This window comes from Rhinolophus sinicus, chromosome 5, assembly GCF_057876585.1.
Source record: "Rhinolophus sinicus isolate RSI-liver-muscle chromosome 5, RSI-T2T, whole genome shotgun sequence".
NCBI classification, from domain to species: domain Eukaryota; kingdom Metazoa; phylum Chordata; class Mammalia; order Chiroptera; family Rhinolophidae; genus Rhinolophus; species Rhinolophus sinicus.
The window spans coordinates 17,190,586-17,214,093 of NC_142505.1; the positions used below are offsets into that span (position 1 = coordinate 17,190,586).

At 41.2% G+C, this 23,508-nt stretch overlaps 2 protein-coding genes across 8 annotated transcripts in view; one reads left to right on the forward strand and one right to left on the reverse strand.

Annotated features, from left to right (window-relative positions):
* UBP1 (upstream binding protein 1) overlaps positions 1-4,005 on the forward strand; it is a 50,677-nt gene extending 46,672 nt beyond the window's left edge. For all 3 annotated transcript variants that reach the window (XM_019727720.3, XM_074312708.2, XM_019727722.3), the window contains one exon: positions 2,004-4,005. In XM_019727720.3, the coding sequence (XP_019583279.2) occupies positions 2,004-2,041 (38 nt within the window). In that variant the 3' untranslated portion in view covers positions 2,042-4,005. The remainder of the gene's footprint in view (positions 1-2,003) is intronic.
* Positions 1-23,508, reverse strand: part of FBXL2 (F-box and leucine rich repeat protein 2) — a 60,927-nt gene that overhangs the window by 12,293 nt on the left and 25,126 nt on the right. For 2 of the 5 annotated variants that reach the window (XR_002137030.3, XR_002137033.3), the window contains exons 4-15: positions 23,163-23,237; positions 17,768-17,862; positions 15,950-16,018; positions 15,754-15,849; positions 15,399-15,525; positions 15,195-15,269; positions 13,677-13,807; positions 11,843-11,903; positions 11,170-11,214; positions 10,537-10,593; positions 6,878-7,090; positions 5,868-6,093 (exon numbers count right to left, since the gene is read on the reverse strand). Coding sequence is in view for 3 of the 5 variants with exons in the window: in XM_019727724.3 (XP_019583283.1) it covers positions 5,986-6,093; positions 6,878-7,090; positions 10,537-10,593; positions 11,170-11,214; positions 11,843-11,903; positions 13,677-13,807; positions 15,195-15,269; positions 15,399-15,525; positions 15,754-15,849; positions 15,950-16,018; positions 17,768-17,862; positions 23,163-23,237 (1,152 nt within the window). In the remaining 2 variants the exon portion in view is untranslated. Of the gene's footprint in view, positions 1-2,770; positions 6,094-6,877; positions 7,091-10,536; positions 10,594-11,169; positions 11,215-11,842; positions 11,904-13,676; positions 13,808-15,194; positions 15,270-15,398; positions 15,526-15,753; positions 15,869-15,949; positions 16,019-17,767; positions 17,863-23,162; positions 23,238-23,508 lie in introns of those variants that run through there. The other 3 variants (XM_019727724.3, XM_088798287.1, XM_074312710.2) reach the window with 3 other exon arrangements.

The following is a 23,508-nucleotide window of genomic DNA, read 5'->3' on the forward strand; positions in this document are numbered from 1 at the left end:
GCTTTGGGTTTTGTTTGTTCTTCTAGTTCCTTTAGGTGTAGAAGTAGATTGTTTATTTGGGATTTTTCTTGAGGTAGGCTGGTATAGCTATGAACTAACCCCTTAAAACTGCTTTTAAAAGCTGCATCCCATGAATTTTGAAAAGTTATGTTCTCATTTTCCTCTGTTTCGAGGTAGTTTTTGATTTCTTGTTTATTTCCTCTTTGACCCATTGGTTTATTAGAATGTTGTTTAGCCTTCTCGTGTTTGTTTGTTTTTTAGTTTTCTTCCTATAGTTGATTTCTAGTTTCATGCCATTGTGGTTAGAAAAGATGCTTGATATGATTTCAGTCTTCTTGAATTTATTGATGCTTGTTTTGTGGCCTAACATGTGATCCTGGAGAATTTCCCATGTGCACTTAAAAATAAAAAAATGTATATTTTGCAGTTTTGGGATGAAATGTTCTATAAATGTCTCTTAAGTCCTTCTCATCTAATGTGGTATTTAAGGTCATTTCCTTATTAATTTTCTGTGTGGATTATTATCCATTGATGTGAGTGGGTTATTAAAGTCCCCTGATATTAGTGTATTACTGTGGATTTGTCCCTGCATGTCCATTAATAATTGCTTATGTATTTAGGTGTTATATCCTTTTCTTGGATTGGATTAAAATTATGTAATGTTCTTCTTTGTTTTTTGTTTTGTTTTGTTTTTTACTTTTTGTTTTAAAGTTTATTCTCACTGATACAATATTACTACTCCAGCTTTCTTTCTGTTTCTATTTGCATGGAATCTCTTTTTTCATCCCTTGACTTTCAGTGTGCCAGTCTTTCAATTTGAAGTGAGTCTCTTTCAAGCAGCATGTAGATGGGTGTTTTTTAATCCGTTCTGGCTACCCTGTCTTTTTATTGGAGCATTTAACGCATTTACATTTAAAGTGTTACTTACTGCCATTTTGATAATTGTTTCTAGGTTGTTTTTATAGTTGTCTTTAGTAAGAAGGGATTTTTAAAGCTAAATTACTATGAGAAGAGACTTTTAAAACACTGTTGGGTTAAGATCTAAATCTAGTCTTAGCACAAAAGCTGTATCTCGAAGAGAAGGATGTCATGTGTCACCCTTTCTTGGAAGTCACTCTTGAAGGGCGTAGCAGAAAACAGTGTTGAAATTATTTCACTTTGTGCCTGACATGTTGCATATGCTATCAAGTGACCTGCAAGGCTGAATTTTAACAGCGAACTGGCTCACTTTATCTTTTACTTTCACAAACATCTTTAGCTGTGTAGCCTTCTGCTCAGTTTTTTGTTCTCAAAGCAATAGTTTCTAGTCTGCAAAACTCATTGTCTGAAAAAGGAAATTCATAAGTATAATTAATTGTATAGTTGTGTTCTGTGAAAGAGGAGAACATTTCTAATGTCAGATATCACAGGATATCCCTTCCCATCTCAGTTTGTCAGACTTTTGTCCTCATGAAAAATTTATTTGTTCTTTGATGAATGCCTGTACTGCTTCTCCCATTTCCTGAGAAACACTAGGCCATCAGGCAAAAGTTATGATATTTTTTTTTTTTACGTGTTTCAGATCTACATCTGTGGAGTTCACAACTTATTTCTAGAAAAGATGGATATAAGCACTCTGTTTGTATGCGTTGTATAGAGCTGACGGCCCCGCCCTGGCACAGTGTTTCCGTCTGCTCTACCTCTAGTCTTGCCCCCTTGCTGACAACACTTTTGTTACTTGTCTCGATATCCCCCTCCCCCACCCCAAACTGGCACAGTACTGATGCGAGTATAGACCAGACACCAAAAAGCAGAATGTCCACAAAGGGAATGTGTACATGCAGTTGCCTGAGGGAAGAGGAGCTAGAGCAAGTTAATCAGCTTTTTTTCTGTAGAATTATTTAAAGATAACTTCTGAACTGGTGAAGGAGATTAAAGATTTCTGGGAGTTTTCAATTTAATGGTCTTGATTTTCCTAAGCCTGGCTTTAAAAACCCTGTAACTTCTCTTTCCTTTTTCTGCAGTTGAAAATAGTGGTGGTATCCACATAATTTTGAAGTGATGTTTTATGTAGTCTGAACTATATTCAGTACCAAATAAAGTCACGCTTAAAAGTGTGTGAAGACTGAATCCAAGAAGTCTTGGGATTGGATTTTAATGTATGAAATGTTTCATATTGAAAACACAAGATGACCTTTCTAATGAGCTGTATGAGAGGTGAATCTCCTCACTGTCACTGCCATGGCCAAGCATCCTCGTGAGAGGCAGCACGTCGGGACAGCATGTGTGCAGCTCTGGGGCCACGGTGCAGTCAGGGCTGCCTGCTTCTCTGGCAGAAGCCAGCAGATACAGTTCCTAGAAGCAGCCTTTGCTGTCTTTTTACACTGTATGCGGTTTGGAAATGAATGTAAAAACGTACTGTGGGCATTTACCTTTCTGTGCCAGTCTGGCCTTTATTGCCTGGACCTTCTGCTGACCTGGGGCGGGGCTGGGGACAGTGCTGTTTGGAGCCAGCATGGAATCTGTCTGCGGAGAGCTGCGAAGTGCTGATATGGTGACTGGTGGTCAGGTAAGAGGCTTGGCACCTTCTCAGAAGAAATCATATCTAAGTGTGTGCATCCGATGTGATCGTGACAGATCAGGGAAGAGCCAAGCCAGAAAGACGGGCTGGACGCAAGCTGCATTATCAACAGTACCTTGGTGAGAGGATCAGTGTAAATCCTAATAGGTACAAAGACTTTTGTGTTTTTGCTTTGTCACAGATTTATTGAAAAACTTTTTGCTTCTGTTACCATTTTTAGCATTTTGTTTCTGATTTTCATTTTTGAAGCCCCACTGCCTTTAAAATTACGTGGTTTTCTTTTTCCTTCATCCCTGTCTTCATCTGCCCTCCCCAGCCCACCCCACACTATCCCTTTCTTAAACATTTTTAAAGCCCTACCCCAGACATTGGAAATAGGTGACCCTAAGCAAGGGAAAAACGGATAGTTTCTGACTTGATGTTAAGGGGTCTTCATTATCAAGTTGAAATTATTCTTAAAACACTAGACATAAACACTAAATTGTACCATGAAAATTCCTCACACTTCTCAAGCTTTAGTACAAAATCATGGATAAACATTCTGGTGATTATTTAGAGGCTTTTTTATACACCACATAATAGTTTCTTTTTCTATAAAAAGAGTGCCTCTTTCACAAACCAAATGCTTGTCTGCCGGTACACTTTTCAAAGGGAATCCAATGTTTTTGCAGTTTTTCTTACTATCTTTATCGCTTCTCTTCACCCAAAGCCTTTCACAAAATTCATCAGCAAGCATTTTTGAGGCCTGTGGTGTAGTACACCCAATTTTTTCTTTAAACTTCAATTCCATTTTAATTATAGCATCTCTGTCCATTTACCCAGGTGTCTTGGTTTTGAATGTATTATTTGATCCTTATCTTTGTTCAGGCAAAAATAGGAATGAGTAATTTTGAGTTTAAAATCTCTTCCAGAAGATAAACTACTTCGGTGGGTAAAAGCTTTGGCATTTTATGTTTTATTCATAAAGGTGGTTGTCTAATACAAAGAAGCACTGTCTCTAAATATTTCCATCTTCGGTTTGAAAAATATCTCTAACTCTTATAGACCCAAAAGCAGGAAAGCTTTCCTTTCTGTCATTTTCCCTTTGCTTTAGTATGACCACATGTTTTCTGTACCAATCACTTGGGAAAGAAGTGAGCTTCTCAATTGTTGTAGAGTTTTGCTTGTCTATTTAGCATTCCTTTTTGAGTCTCAAGATATATGGAACAATAAATGTCATTGAATGCTGTGTGCTATTTTGAATTCCTCACTGGGTTTTAGAAGTGGGGTGAAAATAATTAAAAGCTCATCAGACTTGAAACTGCACCAAGTGGTGTTGAGCGTCAGTCTGTCCCCAGTGAAACAGGTTAAATTACCTACGGCACCAGCACATTTGCTACTTTGTTTTTTTAATAGTAGGATGTATACATTTCAGTATAATAAATGTTTTCCGACTGTTTTGCAAACGTGTGTCTCATTTAAAATCCAGGTCCTGTCAGTGTCACAAGTCATAGATAATCAAGAGGTTGCGTGTGTATATTCTGAGCACACAGCAGTCTGAATTTTCTAGAAGCAGTGAGGCCCACGTGTTTTCTTTTCAGGTTGTTTTCTCAAAGCTGATGCCACTGAGGACAGGTTATTCCAGTAACTTTTCCACACCTCAAGTAAAAGCAAGCCTGATTTTGTTATCAGGTTCTCCTGTTTTATAAGTGAGGTCATGGGTCATTGAGCAATGAGTATAGTAGCTGTGATAGGTTGTGTCCTGACTCAAAGGAGATAATGTATGGAAGACCTCGGTCATTTACATGAAATAGAAACTGTAATTCATAATCCCTGAAGCACGTCTGTGTTATATGTTCTTTTATTTAAATAGCATTGTGCATCAGTTATTCCCCTCCCCCGGCTCGCGGGGTGCAAATGGGTGTTTCATTAACTGCTATGATATACACAATTTTTAGACTAGCGAATACTGGAGTATATCATAAGGCAATAAAATCATCAACTTTAATGCTTATTCTGACAATCCTGTTAAATTGATTTATGGGATTGTGTATGTATCTGTCTTCTCTTCCTAGAATGCAGCCGAAGCACTGTATCCTAAATGCTTCTAAAACGGTCCATGTAATAGAAGTATTGCTAGGCATGGGAAAATACCTTGCTTTTGCTATTTCACTTCAGCTTCTTGTGAGCTCTGGACTCTTCAGTTCGGGGATTGGTTGCTAGGAAGGGTCGGCTACCAGTAACACACAAGTTCACAACAAAGGTGATTACAGGTTCCTGATCTTAATAAAGATCACAAACGTGGACAGCACAAGCAGCAACATCACCTTACCAGATTTTAGGTAACATTAGGAAGGTCTGAATTTGGAAAATGGTTTTGCTCAGATTATCTGCTGTAGATTATAGCAATAAAACCCTCTTGATTTGAGCATTGCGATGGTGTATTCATTTTTATATTGCGTCTAAAAAGGTGCCAATACATTACTGATCTGAGTTTAAGTGTATAACTTTTGAGTAGTTCTGGTGTAACTTGATTTCTAAGATTTTAAAATAAACTTGGAAAAAAATCACACCCATTCTACATGCATCCATTTGTTATTTTTAATTGATTATATTATAGATAACTTAAGCCTTAATCAATGCTATTTCTTTAAGGTCCCCCAAATTTTGTGAGCTATGACATGATTAACTTTTCTCCTATAATAAAACTGCATTGTGTGCTATAGCATACGCCAGAGTTTATTAATTTCCAATCAGGCAAACAAACTCTGAGTTGATTGTATTTAGTTTTTGGTTTTGGTCCCCAAAAATGTATGTGACAAGCTGACAGAAACGAAGGTGAAGACCCTGCTCCACCCAGTTTAGAGTCCTCATTTCTTTGGTGTCTCATGGAAACCTGTTAACTTGCCTTCCACATAAGTCTCTACATATAAAACTATCAGGTATTATGAATTTGCAGTATAGTCACTTTGATAAAGTTGCTGTTTAAATTTCAAAGTGGAAAAGTCCTGCTAATTAAAATGGAATTGTGAATTAAAGTAGGCCATTGTCTTAAGTATCAGATAGAAAATCAACAGCTTATTTTTTCAGCTCAATTTGTGCTAACACTGATGGTCTGTTGCAGGAATGCTGACAAAGCCGAGGGCAGAACTTTTGTACCTAGGAAGGCACCCACCTCTTAAGAAGTCGGGTTTTTTGCACGGTCCTGGATGCACGAGACCACTCTTGCCATGTGTACTGACACAAGGCTTTGATTTGATTGCATCGCAGCAGAATAAAGGTGCAAACTATCACCAGAGTTACTGCAATCCCTACGGAAGTCTTTTACCTGTAAATGCCTTTCCCAATGGAGAATCAACAGATTTCGGTGACAGTGGAGAAGGTCAGAAAGACGGTCTTCTCTGGAGGAAGGGACACCTCCTCGTGCCTTGGGCCTGGAGCTGCTGTCAGAGAATGACACAGCACCTACACAGCCGATGTCCACTTCCTCCCACTGCTGTCGGTGGCGTGACGGGCGCGAAGTAGGCATGGACTTTGACGTGAGGGAGCTGAGCCTGGAAATGGAAGGAAAAAAAGGAACAATCTTTTACACGGCTGTTTTCAGGATTACAGGCATAATCCTACGAAAGCCCGTACATAGTTCTCTGTGTGGAATCTGCTTCACTTTTAAGCAAGAAAAATTTCCAGGGTAGGCTAGGGCTACTCCTGTTTACATAACACATTCCCTAAAACAGCACCTTCTAAAGACAAAGGAAAACTAATATTTCTGTCCACAGATAATCACTGGCCCTGTGCCGAGTGAGTGGAATTCTCGATGTCTGAAACATCCCAGTGCGGCTTTGGGGTATAAATGCTAAGTTGCATAAACTTAGAGCGTATTCAAGAAAACAATGTAGGTGAACTAAGTGGGGAAAGAAAGCCACGTTCTATTAAGCCCTCTCACCTGGAAATTAGCCCAGACCACATTCTACCTCCTCCTAGTAATGACCTCAAGCCCTTTATAAGGTTGCTGATCACCAGACCACTGTGTTTCCCGAAAATAAGACTGGGTCTTATATTAAGGTTTGCTCCAAAAGATGCATTAGGGCTTATGTTCAAAGGATGTCCTCCTGAAAAAGAATGTTAGGGCTTATTTTCCGGTTAGGTCTTGTTTTCAGGGAAACACGTTACGTGAAACCTATTCTGGAAGTTGAATCTTCAAGGGTGGGGTCTTTTTCTGAAGAAGTCTAAGGAGACACTTGTGTAACAGCTACGTTTGCGTAACCATTGGTTTAGGGCAGGATGTGTTCATTGCTTGCTTAGAAACTGCCGGGTGTACTGACTCCTGCCCACACTTACCCGCATCCGCTTGATGCCTGCGCGCGTGACCTGCTGACAGTCATACAGCTCCAGGCGCTCCAGGCCACGGCAGTTCTCCAGGTGTTCCAGGGCCACATCGGTGATGAGCAGGCAGTTGTCCAGTTCCAGTACCCGCAGCCTCTCGTGGCCACAGGTGCTGTTGCTCAGGTGCAGAATTCCATCATCTGTGATGAGCTCACAGTGGGACAGACTCTGGAACAGGGAGGAAAAAAAACATGTTTGCAAAACCCTCTCATTCCAAGGCTCATGGCCCAGGAAGAACAGGGAAGCTGGCCTGCGTAGCATCCTGGAGCAACCGTTTATTAATGGGAGGATCAGACACAAAGCCTTGGGGCCCTATGGCCCTGGGTTTGCTGCAGCTGTGACCTGAGTGGTTTCTCTCACCTTTCTGACTTTTAAAAACGGAAATCAAAATTGTAGGGGATGGTCTGGTTTAAGAGGCAACATAAGAGGATTCCCCTTACAGTAAGGCATAGATCAGACAAGGTGGTACTGGAAGCCATCACCAGAGCAATTAGGCAAGAAAAAGAGAAAAGGCATCCAAGTTGGAATGGAATTAGTAAAACTCACTTTTTGCAGAGGAAGACATAAAAAATCCTGAAGACTCCATAAAGAAATTGTTAGAACAAACGAATTCAGTCAAGTTGTAGGATACAACATCAATATACAAATATCTGTTGTGTTTCTGTACACTGATAACAAACTACCAGAAAGTGAAATTAAGAAAATCCCATTTATATTTGCATGAAAAATAAAATATCTAAAAAGAAATTTAACCAGGAGCTGCAAGACCTGTACTCTGAAAACAATAACACACTGACAAAAGAAACTGAATAAGACACAAATGAATTCCATGCTTATAAACTGGAAGAATACTGTTAAAATGTCTGTACTACCCAAAGCAATCTACAGAATCAATGAAAAACCTATTAAAATTCCAATGGCATTTTCACAGAAATAGAAAAAACAATCCTAAAATTCATATGGAACCACAAAAGATAATGGTAAGAAAGCAATCTTGAGAAAGAAGAACAAAGCATCAGTTTCCCTGACTTCAAACTATATTACAAGGCTATAATAATGAAAACAGTACTGTATTGGCATAAAAACAAACACACCTGTTAGAATCCCTATTACCAAAAAGACAAGAAGTATTGAGAATGTGGAGAAAAGGGAACTTCTGTACATTAATGGTGGGAATGTAAATTGGTACAATTAGTATTGAAAATAATAAGAGGTTCCTCAAAAAATTAAAAATAGAACTATTATATGATCCAGTGGTTCTACTTCTGGGTTTTTACCTGAAGAAAATGAAAACACCAATTCAAAAAAATATATGCAGCATTATTTACAATAGGCAAGACATGGAAACAACCTAAGTGTCCACCATGAGATAAATGGGTTAAGAAAATGTGATTCACACACACACACCGCAAATACAAAAAAAGAACTTGCCATTTGTGACAACATGGATGGACCCTGAGGGTATTATGCTAAGTGAAATAAGTCAGACAAATATTAATACCATATGATCTCACTTAAAGATGGAATTTAAAATAAGCTCATAGAGAATAGATTGGTGGCTGCCAGCGGTGGAGAGGGCGAGAGAAATGGGTAAAGGGGGTCAAAAGGTATAATTTTCCAGTTACAAAATGTCATAAGGATGTAGTGTACAGCGTGGTGACTATAGTTAATAATAGGGTATTGCATATTTGAAAGTTACTCGAGTAAATATCTTTGTTCTCATCACAACAAAATAAAAATTTTGTAACAATGTGGGGGGGAACAGATGTTGCCTGTATGTGGTGATCATTTCGCAGTATATACAAATACCGAATCATTATGTTGTACATCTGAAACTAATCTCTCAATTACAGTCATGCATCACTTAACAATGGGGACACATTCTAAGAAATGCGTTGTTGGTCGATTTTGTCACTGCGCTCATCAGTGCATTTACACACACCTGGACAGTACAGCCTACTGCACACCTGGGCTGTATTGTACAGCCTGTTGCTCCCAGGCTACAGACCTGTACAGCATGTTACTGTACTGAATGCTGTAGGCGACTGTAACACAATGGCTATTAGGGATCTTCAAAGCTAAGTTTAGATTCAATTGCAATTGTTTCCCTGCTTTTCTGCTTATAGTCCTTAATGGTTTTTTGGGGTGTGTTTTTTTGACGGGGGGCTCTCATCTTAGACTTCTGGTTTTATTGTAACTTAAGTCGCCTTTCTAGCAGTAGCTTGTACAAATATAGGGGACTAGCTGGCAGATGTTTTCGGTCACCAGAATCCCTGCATTCCCTGACAAGTCACTAGCATGGACCATGCACTCCTGAGCAGTGCCGGAGTTAGGGAGCAGGTGGAAGGCCTGGCTGTGCTCAGGGTAACCCCCCTTGGACCCCTCCATCCTCATGTGAGGAGACGTCTTGTGGGCACTGATGAAGAGGTGGGAGTCCGAGTCTAGGATATCTCAGGGTAGGATAGAGAGCCCTTGGTTAGCAGAGCGGAAGGAGGTCAAAGCAGGAAATGAAGCATGGGGTTCCTAAGTTTCCCCACATCTCCGAGAGGCAGGTCTCAGGGACATAGGGGTGGAGGGAATCAAAAGAGAAAGTACATCTGAATAATAGCTCTGCCAATTATAAAACCGGATCTGAACCAATTTAGGAATAAAGACATTAGAACTACAAAATTTTCTGCAATACACAGATGGAAAAGAGTTTAGTCAGGGAATCTGGATCCAGGGAGGTTCCTGACTAATGCCTGAAATCGGACCTCAAACTCTTTTAAAAAGAAGTCCCAGAGGTGTCCAAAACCCAGCTGCACTTGTTCCTGAGGGAAACCATATCCAGAGGGAATGTGGAAATACGGAAAATTGGTGAGAGGAACGCAGGGCGCAACGGAGCTTTACTGATGTCATGAAGTTCTAGCCTCCGAGGACAGCACGTTTCAGAGAAAACTGCCTTGGGAAACCCCTGCATCTCAGGATTGGAAAGACCAGACCCCACAGAGGCCAAGGCATCTGGGGCCTCTGAGCAGTCGTGGAACTTTGGGCAAGATCCATAAAGGCTCTGAGCCTCAGTTTTTTCACTAATAAAATGGGGCGTCCACAGTGGATGGGGTTAAGTGAGAGACAACGTATCTCGCGGTAGCACTGTGCCCGGGGGCTTGCTCAGCAATGGGGATTCCATCCCTGCCCCGGGTTCATGGTCAAATAGCTGGGTGTGAGAAGTGTGAGTGTCAGGGTTACTTTTCACTGCTCACTGTGGGTCTTTCAGTAGATGCTAATTCCTTTCCTTTATATACATGTGTGTATATATACACAGATATGAAATGTAAATATAACACAAGGATGGCCTCAATTTTTCATCTTAGATTCTATCACTTAACCTGCTAACTTCACTCTACCTGATGATGGACATGAGCTTGTGTGAAGTGATAAGGACATGGGTCCCTATGTTAGGTTCACATCCTAAAATGAAAACAGTGATGTTCAGATACCCTGCCTCCCAAGTTCGCCCAACTACTAGATTTTTGAAACCAAAAATGATTCCTTTACAGAAAGGAAACCCAGATACTTGCTGTGGTGGGAGGGTCCCCTAAGAGGTGACTAATGTCGCAAAAACTCAGACTCACCAGGGCTTGCAGCTTAGGACAGTGAATGGAGAGCTGGATGAGTGTGCTGTCGGTTATCTGGAGAGAAACACGCTGTGTCAGTGTGGCTTCTACACCAGAACTTAATACCTAATTCTGGCTTCTCCTGAACACGAGAATCAAAAGATGCAAAAGAATTAAAAACTCATGTCAAGCACACTTGGGCTGGGAGCTCCTCTCTGCACCAGCAAGCTCAACTCTGCCCACTCCTGAGGATGCAAAGCTGTTCCTGGGTCTGTCCTCTGTGCCCCAAGGGGGCCTAGGGACAGAGGACACAGCGCGAGTGGGCCAGGAGGGTCCCCCAAGATTCTATGGAGTCACCTCAGTGGACATGCCAGCTTATTCCTCTCTTAAGTTCTGTCAAAATCAGAGGGGATTTAGTTGTTTTTTTAATGTTTGGCAGAAGACGGAGCTGTTCTGAACTTCTCGACTGTAGCTCCGTGTGATGACTGAGAAGAGCCCAAAGTTGACGCCCTCCACTGCCATGGCCTCACGGGTGCCCCAGCCCTGACACCTGCCTGGGGCAAAGAGGGTCCCGACAACAGCCAGCTGGCACCTGGCTCTGCCTGGCTGTCTGCGGTGCCTGAGGGGCAGGGCTGTCATGGGACCACTCACCAGAACGCATTCTTCAAGATCCATCTTCTCCAGCTCATGGCAATTCTGAAAGAGTCCATACAACATGCCTCACCACACGGTCAGTGGCGAGAGCAACACCGGACGCTTGCTCTGCCCCTGAGTACTGGCCCATATCTTTGTTCTCTTCCATTAAGAAAGGTAGTTGCCTACACCTGCCCTGTGCTCACAAATGTCAGCAGGTACATTTTAACCACAGGCCACAGTGTGGGCAGGTGAGGGCTGGGTAGGAGGAAATGTGTATGAGCGTCCCCAAGAGGACATGCGTTTCAGGCTGGCGGCCAGAGGGGCCCCCACGGCCGTCGGGCCGTCGGCACTTGCGTGCAATGTGGCAGGAGGAGCAGAGGCAGAGCGCAGCCCAGGGAGGGGAGGCTGCGCTGGCGTCTGTATCTGAGGGGCATCTCCGTCCAGGGAAGAGGCTCCTCTCATGTGCTTACACCTGCCAGTGCTATCTGGACGAGCCACACAACCTCTGTGGGACCTCCCTCGCTTTCCGGCCAACTACAAAATATGCAGAACACCCTGAGGAGTCTATGCGACTTAGTGCCTGTCATTTCTGAGGTAGTTTTTCGCACACTCCAAAGCCACTGCAAGTTATTTGGAATGAGGGAGGTGAACTAGAGTTTGGTTTGGTTTTTTAAAACCTCCGCCTTACCCGAGCTAAAAGTGTAAAGCCTGCATCAGTCAAATGGGAACATCGGGCAGCCTCCAAAATCCTGGGATAAGGCATGCAGGGGAGAGAAAAGTAGCAAATGGTTAACGAGAGGAGCACGTCCTTTATGGTGCACACGCATGAGTTCACTCTGCTCCTGACACACTCTTGCTTCTGGTAACAGCCCTGAGGGTTGTAAATGCAAACACTGTTCCCACTGGACAGATGAGGAGAATGATGCTTCGGGAGCAATGTGACCTGCCCTAAGTCCCCAAGTCCCATCCCAAACTCGGATAGAAAATCCAGGAATCTTCCCACAATTCCACCAGCACATTGTTACAAATGTTTTTAAATATTTTTCCAATATTTGTTGACTTTTAAACACAATTAAAATGAACTTTTACTCAACAAAAATCATCTTGACATATATATATACACACACACACACACACACACACACACACACTACATTTACTGAAATTCTGTTACCCTAAAGGAAATTTTAAAAATTTACAGCCAATGAAGGACAGAGTTGATTCTCAACACTTGTGCTTAACAGGGATGGATGCATAAATAAGAACATTTTTAGTTAAATACTCCCTTATAGCAAAAATTTTGACCTCTTTTCTAACCAGTTTTGATCACACAGATTCCTTTTACTGCACAGAAATATCAAAATTATCTACAAGCATACCTAATACAACAGTAAAAAAATGGGCCAAAGACCAAATCAGACAACCCCTAAAAGATATGTAACTGGGGTAAGCCTGAGAAATGGGTCAGTTTCACCAGTAAATAAAGAAAAATAAGCAAGTATCTTTTTTTCTGCCTACAGGGGTTAAGTAAGATTGCTGGTTCTGAAGTCAAAATCAACAAGTTCATATTCTAGTTTTACTTCTTACTCATCATGTGACCCAGGTCAAATTATGTGATATTCTTTGAGTCTCAGTTTCTCCTCTACAAAACAAGTAAGAATAACAGCACCTACCTCCTAGAGATTTGGTGAGGATTAAATGCGATAATGCTGATAAAAGTGCCTATCACAGAGCTTGGCGTTCAATCGATATGAACTATGATTAGTATTTGGTTGCTATTATTAAAGTTTTAATATTCACAGTATTATGTGGAGAATACCAAAATAAATCATTATTTGTTAGAACAAAACAAAACTCTTCTTCCTGCTCGGGGAAGATGATAAATAAAGCGACTGGGATTCCCTCCCCCCATTCTGTCCATTTAGCAGCTGGTTTAGAGGAGAAACAGGTGACATTTGGATGCGAGGCTGCTATCCTTATCAGATCACTGATGTCAAGGTAACGAACAACAGGTGAGGCAAGTCGGGTGGGCAAACATGTGCAGTCCAGCAAGACACTGAGGTTCAAAACTGATGGGTGCTAAATTGGGGGAGGGACGCAGGGAAGGGTGAAAAAGAGGAAGGGATTAAGAAGTACACACTGGCAGTTACAAAACAGTCAGCGGATGTGAAGTACAGCACACAGTCGAGAACACCGCAGTAACTAGGTATGGTGCCCGGTGGGTACTTGACTAATCAGGGGGGAATCACTTTGTAAATTATATAAATGTCTAACCACTATATTGTACATCTGAAACTAATATAAAATAATATTGACTGCAACTATAATTGAAAATTTTTAAAAAGATTCCCTGGTGGTGGACAGTTTAATACTCTCCCATACATCCCTAAATGAACAGGGTTACACCCACTCCAATCCATCAGACAAAAGCCAACAACACAACCATGCCCCCACCAGCACGTGTCCCACCAGCTGGCAAAGCCCTTCCTTCCTACAGGAAGCCTCCCGATCAGCCCACTCACTGAAGTCTCGGGCAGTTCAAAGCCAGGGCTGTGAGAGAGGCATCCGTGAGGTTGCCGCAGCCAGAAAGACAGAGGGCCTGCAGCCGGTGGCAGCCCCTGCAAATCTGCACCACGCCTCCATCCGTAATGCGCTGGGGAGACACAACGGGCAGGGAAATCAGAAGGCACCAGCTTACTGAAATGGAGCCACAGAAAAATGGGGTCTACTGTTGGTCAATTAGTTGGGGTTGCCAGTTACTAGCATTTTATCCTAATTCAACAAAATAAGGTGACATACAGGACAGACATGTATTATGCTATCTCTGCACAGCTTTAAAAATATTCTAGCATTACTAATAGAGAGTGATATTTTAAAATTCTAGGGGTGGCTGGTTAGCTCGGTTGGTTAGAGCGTGGTGCCAATAACACCAAGGTTGCCGGTTCGATCCCCGCAAGGGCCACTGTGAGCTGCACCCTCATTATAAAAAAAAAAAAAAAAAAAGGTAATGGCCATTAAAATTCTATTTCCCTTCCCAGATTTTTTTTTAAAGGAAAATGTGATAAACTTGTATTAAAAGTCAGATTAAATAGAGAGCTCATGAGACGTGCCTGATTAAGTGACTTATTAACTTGTGGTTGAATCTCTATAGATTAATGCTGTAGACATCTATCATACAAATCTACCATATAAATCATATATGTGTCTACTTATTTCCTCAAGTGTTTAGAGAATAGCAAAATTAAATAAATCACTAAATTGATAAAGAACCATTCAAAATAATATTTGTATTTACATCTACTAATTTATGTAGAAATAAACATGCACATTTATATTATACTTCAAGTCATCTAACAGTGCTATCTATCCTACATGCTATTCAAGGTCCTATTTTTGAACAGTGCAGGCCCATAAGATCGATATATGCCCAGAAACTGGTTTCCCTTTTCTCTCCCACCATCAGGGACTCTAAAGATTTACAATTCATTCACTACATACCAAATGCAAGGGATTTCTCTTACTTCCCTCATCATTGATGTTTCCCTTGGAACCCAGTAGGACGGAGCTACCATCCTTCTCGGTTGTCCATTTTTACAATGGCAGTGGAGAAGGAACCATAGTTTTTCACATGCTAAAGCTCTGATGAAAAGTACACGCTGCTCTTGCATGTGCCCTTTATTTTTCAAAGCATTTTCCCATCTGTCATTTTTTATTTACTGAGATAATGTACAAAATAGACGTCATCATCCCCAGTTTATAAGTAAAAAAAGACTGTGAGCCCTTAGCCTGAATTGTTCAGGTCAGTGACAGCATTCCTGATCCCCCAAAATAAACAAAGACAGACTCTGATCTATAGTGTTTGAGGGGCAACGTCAATGGCTTCATACTGGCCTTTTTGGTTACGTCGTCGTTTTCTCATCTCATGGCAAATGGGTAGGTCACAGAAGACACGAGATAAGAGATTCGGGGCGGCAAGCAGGCCGCTGCCTGCGGCAGGTTCCCGAGGGAAAGGGCACAGAGCAGGAGGGCCCGTTACTTACTGAGCAGGACTGTAAGTTGAGGCTCACAAGCTCCTGGCAGTAATTCTGAATGTGTTTTAGAGCTTCGTCTTCTAACTGAGCGGACAGAGAAAACACAGCGGGATGGAACCAGGTCAGGGCACCAAGGAAAAGGCAACATCAAGTCCCCACCTGAGGTGCCCACACCTAACACTCGCTACACACGGTGTGTGACCCCCGCGGTACCTGTGTGCAGCCCCTCAGGAGCAGGGCTTTGAGGCCTCGGCAACCTCGCACCAGGGCCTCAACACCGTCCTTCGTGATCTGATCACACCACGAGAGGTTCAGGTACTCCAGGTTTCGGCAGCCCTCACTGAGAGAACAAGAAACAAAACCACGCATGCGCAGTCCATCCCACAGAGAATTTATCACCAACTTTGAGTTTAGTAAATCACAAGCAATCCTGGGGAGAGAGAACCTCTGTGGCATGTCTGAGTCACCTATTTCCTGCTCCAATGGGACCATCAGAAAGGTTTTAGACACACCAAAACGTTCACAGCTGTGGGGATTTCTCTTGACTACAAGTAACAGGTAGTCTTACCTGATCCCCTTTAAGGAGCTGTTTGTAATGGACACACAGGAAGTCAGATCCAGATGTTTCAGCTTGGAACAAAATCTGCTAAGGCTATAACACGTGCTGAAAAAGAGCAGAGGCACTAAAGATATTTTCAACCATGATTCTCTCCCCTCACTCTTCCCATGGCCAATAAGTCACCAGAGTAGTTTTCATTACTTACCTGTCAGTGATTTTTGTGCACCCATTGAGGTTTAAATGTTCAATGTTTCGGCAGTTCTGTGCAAAGGTCCTAAAATGAGAAAACATTTAAAAACTCCTTGCATGTTTCTGGGTAGTCACTAGAGGGCATGTGTAACCATTCGCATTTAGAACAGTGCTTCTCAAACTTCTAAAAATGTATTTTATTGTGCAAAGAACACTTAACATGAGATCTATTCTCTTAACACAGTTTTCCGTGTACAATATATTATTGTTGCCTATAGGTACTAGTGCTCCTCAAACTTTCATGTGCACGTGAAACAGGTGGGGTTCTGGTCACAATACAGATTCTGATGATAGGTCTACACAAACTGCTTGATAGTCACACTTGTAACAAGCTCCCGGGTGATGCCAGTACTGTCACTCTGGGGACCACACTGGGACAAGCAAAGCTCTAGGCCGACTATGGCTCAGTTGTAACCCTCACCCACCCCTTGGTGGTCATCTAAGAATGGGGGCCTGCCTGCCTGTTAAGTTCCTCCAACTGAAAAGTCAGTTGGAAGCGAGGGGGCCAAATCTTTCTTGTATTGTACCAGGCTGTCACTTGATTACCCTAGGGTCTTTCTGGAGACTCTTTCTCTGGCCACGGGTAGGGCCAGACATTCTTAGCCTTATGGAACAGTTTTGCTAGTATATGTGGCATTATTCCAATTGCTAAGATAAGAATATATTTCTTTGATACTCCTCATTGACAATCTTCACGGTTATTGTAGTTTCTTTAATGGAACCACTATTAGACTTATGTTCTCTATCGTAAATTATTTTAGGACCTATTCGGTATATTTAAGCTTCCTGTCAAAATAGAACCAATCTATGCTACTGGTTTACGAAGCTTTTGAAGTAGCAGAAAATTTGGTGTGATGATCTGAATTTCTTGATTTAAAAAAAAAATCACCTTGTTCCATAATATTTAAAGGAAGTGTTTTCATCCTTAAAAGATGTTACAAATCGATTTTCTTAGCAATGGTACAGCAGATGTTTCAGTTACAAATTCTACTGTTTGTAATCACTATCCACTGCACATTCGTACTGGCAGCTGCGATGGATGTATACTGCAGTCATGCTTCGTCTGCGGTTCTAGCCAACCTCCAAAAATACTAGAGGCCACAAGGATAAGGACATCAAGGTTTTAATAAGGTCTTGTCTCCAGAAAAGTTCAAAGCACGTGTCCTTAACGATGGATAATACTTCCACTAAATAACAGCTATCCAGTAAGAGGTGGGCAAGCATTTGGTTGGATAGACTATACTGCTAACTATAATAAAATGAACGGATAATCACATTCCATTATGAAGAAGCAAACTTCCAGGTTATGCTAAGGAAATTTTTGAAAGAATTACTTTGTTAAAATTAGTAAAATTTATATAAAAAGGTAGCCGCTATTATGAGAAGGAAACTAGGAAGATGGGAAAGTGAAGATGGGAATAGGAGAGGTGAACTAATAGAATATTCTGTGCCAGGCACTTCACACATATTATTTCATGTGATACTCTTGACATTCCCATGCAGGTGCTGTAACCGCCTTCACTTTGCAGAGGAGAGAACTGACACTCAGCGAGGTGAAATCATTCACCCCAAGGTCACATCCCGCACAACAATGGAGCTCAGTTTCTAATCCAGGCCTGTTGAGTCTAAAGTCATGGTTCTCTCATTACTCTACACGAATTACCGTAGGAAGAATCTCACAAAAGCACAGCAAATCGTACGCGTGGTTTATTTTTTCCGATGCAAATGTCAGCCACACGCTTCCACGTGAGTGAGTCGCTGTGACCTGACTTACTTCAAGGAGGAGTCCCCAACACCGATGCAGCCTCGCAAGCTGAGCTTCCGCAGGAACCCACCGCATCGCTTTGAGATGTTTTCCACCACTCGACCCTTGAATCAAAGTTGGAAAGAAATCTTGTTTTTCATGCTGTATATCTAACAGCATAATAACCTGAAATTTAGGAAGTGGATATATTTCTCCAGGGGTAATAGAAGATATTTGGGAACATTCCTCCAACACCCCACTTCTGTCCCTGATGCATAAAGGGGCTATAAGCATTGAAAAATGTTTTTAAGTAAAGCATTACATATTTAAAAAGAAATAAAAAGGGCACTACTTTTTGAAAGCCTTAACTCTGGAGTCAGGCCTCCCCTACTCAGGGCTCATAGCTATTCCACCAATTACAAGGATTTTTGAGGTCAGCTGTGGGAACACTGGCTGCTGGGCAGAGAGCTAAACAAAGTTGCCTTAAAACAAGAAATTCTATTTTGGCTAAACATTACCATTCTAAAAGTTTGAAAACGCATCATAAAGGCATCCCCTCATCCTCCTTAGCAATCACCTATTTAAACATATTTGTTCTGAAAGAGGAACTTTGGCTGGGTACGGGCAGACAGAGGAGAAAAAAAGAAAATGAACATTGATTAAGCCCTTCCACTTTTTCGGGCACAATTTTAACACTTTCTTTTAGCTATTATGGCTCATTTACTGCTCATGACAACCTTATGGATTGTTATTCCACAATGGAGGAAAGGAATACAGGGGAGCCCTTAGATATCCCATAGTATTAGCATTCCCTGTGACTAAAGCCAATGGAAAACTAGAAGCCAATCCAGGCAGGACTGCAAACGGCCCATACACTTCCGGAATGAGAGTTTGGATCACTCCACTAGGTAAACAACCGGACCAGTTGAGGTACTTGCTGAAGACAAAGGGAATAAAGAATGCGCAGTAGAAGAAGGTAGCTATAAACACCAACTATGACATCAGGGCCCATTATGGAAATGAGGACTATAATTATCCTGGGTATTTCCTCCCCATTTTGTTATAAATATGCATGTTTGTGTATATACAAAGCAAATATATTTTTCTTTCCTCTCTGGTTCCCTCATCATGTAAGGTAAGATGGACTGACTTTATATTATAGTATTTACGTACTGTTAATTCTGCATCACTGTATCTAAGGCACAGGATATCAAGCAGAAGAGAGAACATCACTCAAGGACTTAACCTCCCCTTCTGAAGAAGCGGTTAATGTGTTTCGGGTTGTACATCAGATAGTTGTATCACATTAGGTGGAATTAAGACCTTGTTATTGTTTAGAGATGAAGTATGGTTTAAAGAGAATTATATGGATGCCAAGTTGACAAGGAGTGATCTTGTCATGATTAATTGTATGTGTCAACCTGACTGGGCTACAGGATGCCCAGACATTTGGCCAAACGTCATTTGGGGTGTGTCTGAGGGTTTTTCCGGATGAGATTCACATTTGAATCAGCAAACCAAGCAGGCTGCTCTCCTTAGTGAGAGTGGGCCGCATGCAACCAATTAAAGACCTGAACAGAACAAACAAGGCTAAGACGGAATGCCTCCTGCCTGACTGCTTGAGCTGGGACATTGGTCTTTCCTGGCCTTTGGACGTGAACTGAAACATCAGCTCTTCGTGGGCCTTGAATCTGCCGGCTTTCAGATTAGAATTCATACCATCGGCTCTGCTGGTTCAAAGGCCTTCAGACTTGGAGTGGAGCTACACATTGGCTCTCGGGGGTCTCCAGCTTGAGACTTCTCAGCCTCCATAATCACGTGACCCACTTTCTTATAATAAGTCTTTCTGTATCTCTATACACACAGACACCCTGTTGTTTCTGTTGCTCTGGAGATTCCTGACCAATACAAACTGGACCCAATACCTTCATTTTGCAAATAAAGATACTGAATAATTAAAGTGCCAAGGTTACACTTTAGTGAGTAGCAGAGTTGGGGTTCTAACAGAGTTTTCTGATTCTAAAGTCTGTGTGCTCTCAATAACTACTACATACGCAAGGGCTAAAACATTGAAAAGCGCCACTTTGTTTTGTTCTTAATACTATTATCATACTTTACAAAATAGCAATCTTGGACCGATCTGTAAGCACTGAGAATTCACTAGGACACATCAAACTAAAGAAAGGATCACAGGATCTGGGTTCACGGCTATTGTTACCTGGCTAACATCTTAATTAAATTGAAAATCCAAACTGTGATATTGCTAATGGCTTTATTTATGCTTTCTTGAGTACTACCTAATAATTAGTTTTTGAAACAAAATTCTAGACAATTGTGAAATAAATTACTGTCATTGGGGGGGGGGGAGATTATGACTTGGAAATCCAAGATAAATATTTAAGTATTGAAAAACATCAAAAACAAAACAAAATTCCACACCAATGTCTACAAATGGAGCACACAATATATTTTTCTCCATTTCAAGTTAGTTGCATTTATATATGCTTTCCATTCTTCCTTTATTTGGAGTACAAGTTTTTGCTGGAATAAAAAAGTTACATTCAGGGGGCAGCCGGATGGCTCAGTTGGTTAGAGCACAAGCTCTGAACAACAGGGTTGCCAGTTCGATTCCCACATGGGCCAGTGAGCTGCGCCCTCCACAACTAGATTGAAGACAAACAAGCTGCCGCTGAGCTTCTGGAAAGGCAGCCAGATGGCTCAGTTGGTTAGAGCGTGAGCTCTCAACAACAAGGTTGCTGCTTCAATTCCCACCATGGGATGGTGGGCTGCACTCCCTGCAACTAAAGATTGAAAACGGCAACTGGACTTGGAGCTGAGCTGCGCCCTCCACAACTAGATTGAAGGGCAACTACTTGGAGCTGATGAGCCCTAGAGAAACACATGTCCTCCAATATTCCCCAATTAAAAAAAATTTTTTTTTAATTACATTCAGAATTTTCTGCTCCATTGTTTCTAACTAAAAGGAAAAAATGAGCAAATCCTTTCCAAATGCAAAATTCAAGTCTATGTCTCTATATATTATAAAGCAGATAGTATGCTGTATGTGTGCATTTGGAATGAAGGGCTTTAGAGAAAAATAAGGCCTAAATGGAGGGACACTAACTTTTTAATACTACTTGGTTATTTGTCCCTTTTGGCCTGGCAGCATCTTTAATAACTATGAAGATATTGACAACAAAATGTCCAACTTCTACAGGCATGGAAAATGCTTGCACATCAGGGAAATAACACTTCTTCAAGAGTAATGCTAAAGGAAAGGCACGACGCACTCTTGTCAGCTGGGTGCTTTACTCTGCCTTTTCTTTGAAATGCGACAGTCATGTAATCCTCTGTTCAAGGTATCCACTTTCTCCTCTTCCCAGGTGAGTGAACTTGGGTAAATTACTCAAACTTTCTGTGCCTCAGTTTCTTCAATACGGTGTGTTTGAGAGGATTAAATGAATATATGTAAAGTGCTTTGACTAGTGCCTGGCACACAGTAAATACTATTTGTATATTAATCCTGATCCTGGGCACTTCTCTTCTCTCAATATATCCATAAATCACCACTTTCATACCGAAGAAATGAATTTGAGACCATAAGTTTATCCACGGAATGGTTCCCAGGGTGAGAATCCAGAGGGCCTGTTTAGAGATTAGGGGAGGCCCCAACACTTGATTCATAATCCAGCCTGGAATCAAGGTGTTAGCCCCAAGGGGACCTGAATAGTATTAGACTAGATTGAAAGACTGAAGCCCTGATGCCAACTATTTCAGCTGTTCGCATGTCATTCTTTACATAAGTGGTGAACCACAGACTGCCCTCTCCTTTCGTGGAGGTACTAAGTTTTTCTGCAATGTGTTTATATAGCTGCAGGCAGCAGGCAGCTGAAATTCTGAAATCAAATAATGCACAAGATAGTGCTATTTACTTGAAACAGTACTTGTTAATACCTGAATTTAAAAGTTTTTAATGTGTCTTCCAAAAAGCTGTATAGTTTGGAAAACCATCAAAGAAAACTTAACGAGACAATAAGAATCACAGAAGAAGAAGAAATGTCTTGCAAACTTTTTGTAAAACAATGACTCTCCTTGGGCCAGTAGAAATAACTACAATTTTTGGAATTTAATGTTCTCCTCAATATCACTAAGTAAACACAAGGAACCGAGATCAGGGATGACATGTCTGCATGGGTGGGGCACTGTTGCATCACTGCTAAGTCTGGGAAGAGCATTGAAGAACTCCTAATTCAGGGACCACAGTCCCAGCCAGGAACTAGAGCTTATCTTTCCAGGATGGGGGTGAAGCCCTGAAGTCCCCGTGCCCTTCCAAGCTCTGAGCACCGCAACTTGAGAAGAAACCAACTGTGGGAAACGCTTTGCGCAGCCTCACTTGCTACAGGTGTTCTGCTCACCAGTCTGAGGTGGGACCAGAGACTGTCTAGCAGCAAGTAACCTAAAGGAGGTGAAGGGCCGTCACAACTGGCCATGAGTTCTTCTAGGTTAAGGAACACCAGGTTAAGTAACTCGCAGGAAATTGTTTGGGCCCATCCCACTTTTAAACACATTCATTTCCTTCTCCATTAAACAAGACACAAAACATAGACTTTGGTAAAAACACTGGATGAACTCACTACGTACGTAACTGAATCAAAATGCAATTCCGCTGCTGAGTTGGCTAAACTAGAAATGAGTAAGATTTTATTAACTTCGGTAGACAATAAACTTTAGAATTGCCAGATCCTTAAAATAGCTCCAGAAATTACTATGTGCAATGCTCTTTATTACTTCCGTCTTTCTTTTTGGTTAGAAATTGGTATTTAATATTAAAGTTGTTTTAAAATCAATTTCTCATTTGATCAGGTTTACCACTCTTAAATAGAGATATATGTATTTCCAGATAAATACACCAGAATCCTGGAATTATAAAAGGCTTTAAAGATTATTTAATAGACAATAAAACTCAGGCACTGAGAGATTATATGGCTTAAATGGCTGAGCTGGAGAGACACTCCGTGACACCTCCAGCCTCTCTCCGGGACCCATGCTTCTGCCATTTCTCTATTCTTGATGCTGAATTAGAATTCTCAGTGGATCTTTCAGATCAACAAATATTTGTCAACAGTCTCCTAAGATTAAAGCATTGAACCAGGTGTTAATGATGTAGGTGTGAGGCTTTACACAGCTGAGTGGTAGAGCAGACTGTAAACACGAACAAGGGTGAACAGTAACGTGTTACTGATAGAGAGCAAAAGTTAAGTACAAGCAGAGTTTTGGTCTTGATGTATGCAAATACCTTCCAGGTTTTTTCCCTCTGTTCCACCTTAACATGAAATCTGAATGCATCAAAATAAAAAGGCAGGAAAGAGTGAGCAGTTCACGTATCTTTTTTAAAAGTTTTTTGCCCAAAACAAGGTTAACTTACCTCTACATCTGTTTGAAAGTTAAAAAGGTCTATTCTTTGCCAGTTGCTTCCATCCAGGGCTAAGATGTTCCAGGCCTAGGAGGTGGGAGTAAAGGAGGAGGAATTGGGGTGAAAAAGATATATTTATTGAGACTGTTAAAGAAAGTCTTGATTCAACCTCAGTATTTTCAAACTTTTATTCTTGATATACATTAAGTTGATAATCAACTATGGAATTTTGATAACATTGTGTTATGTTAAATATAAAAAATGACATTTTAATTTTTAATTGTTTACTGAAACTAAAACTCATCCTTATTCTAATAAAACTTGATATTTACTGATTAAAAATCTGGTTAATACTCTA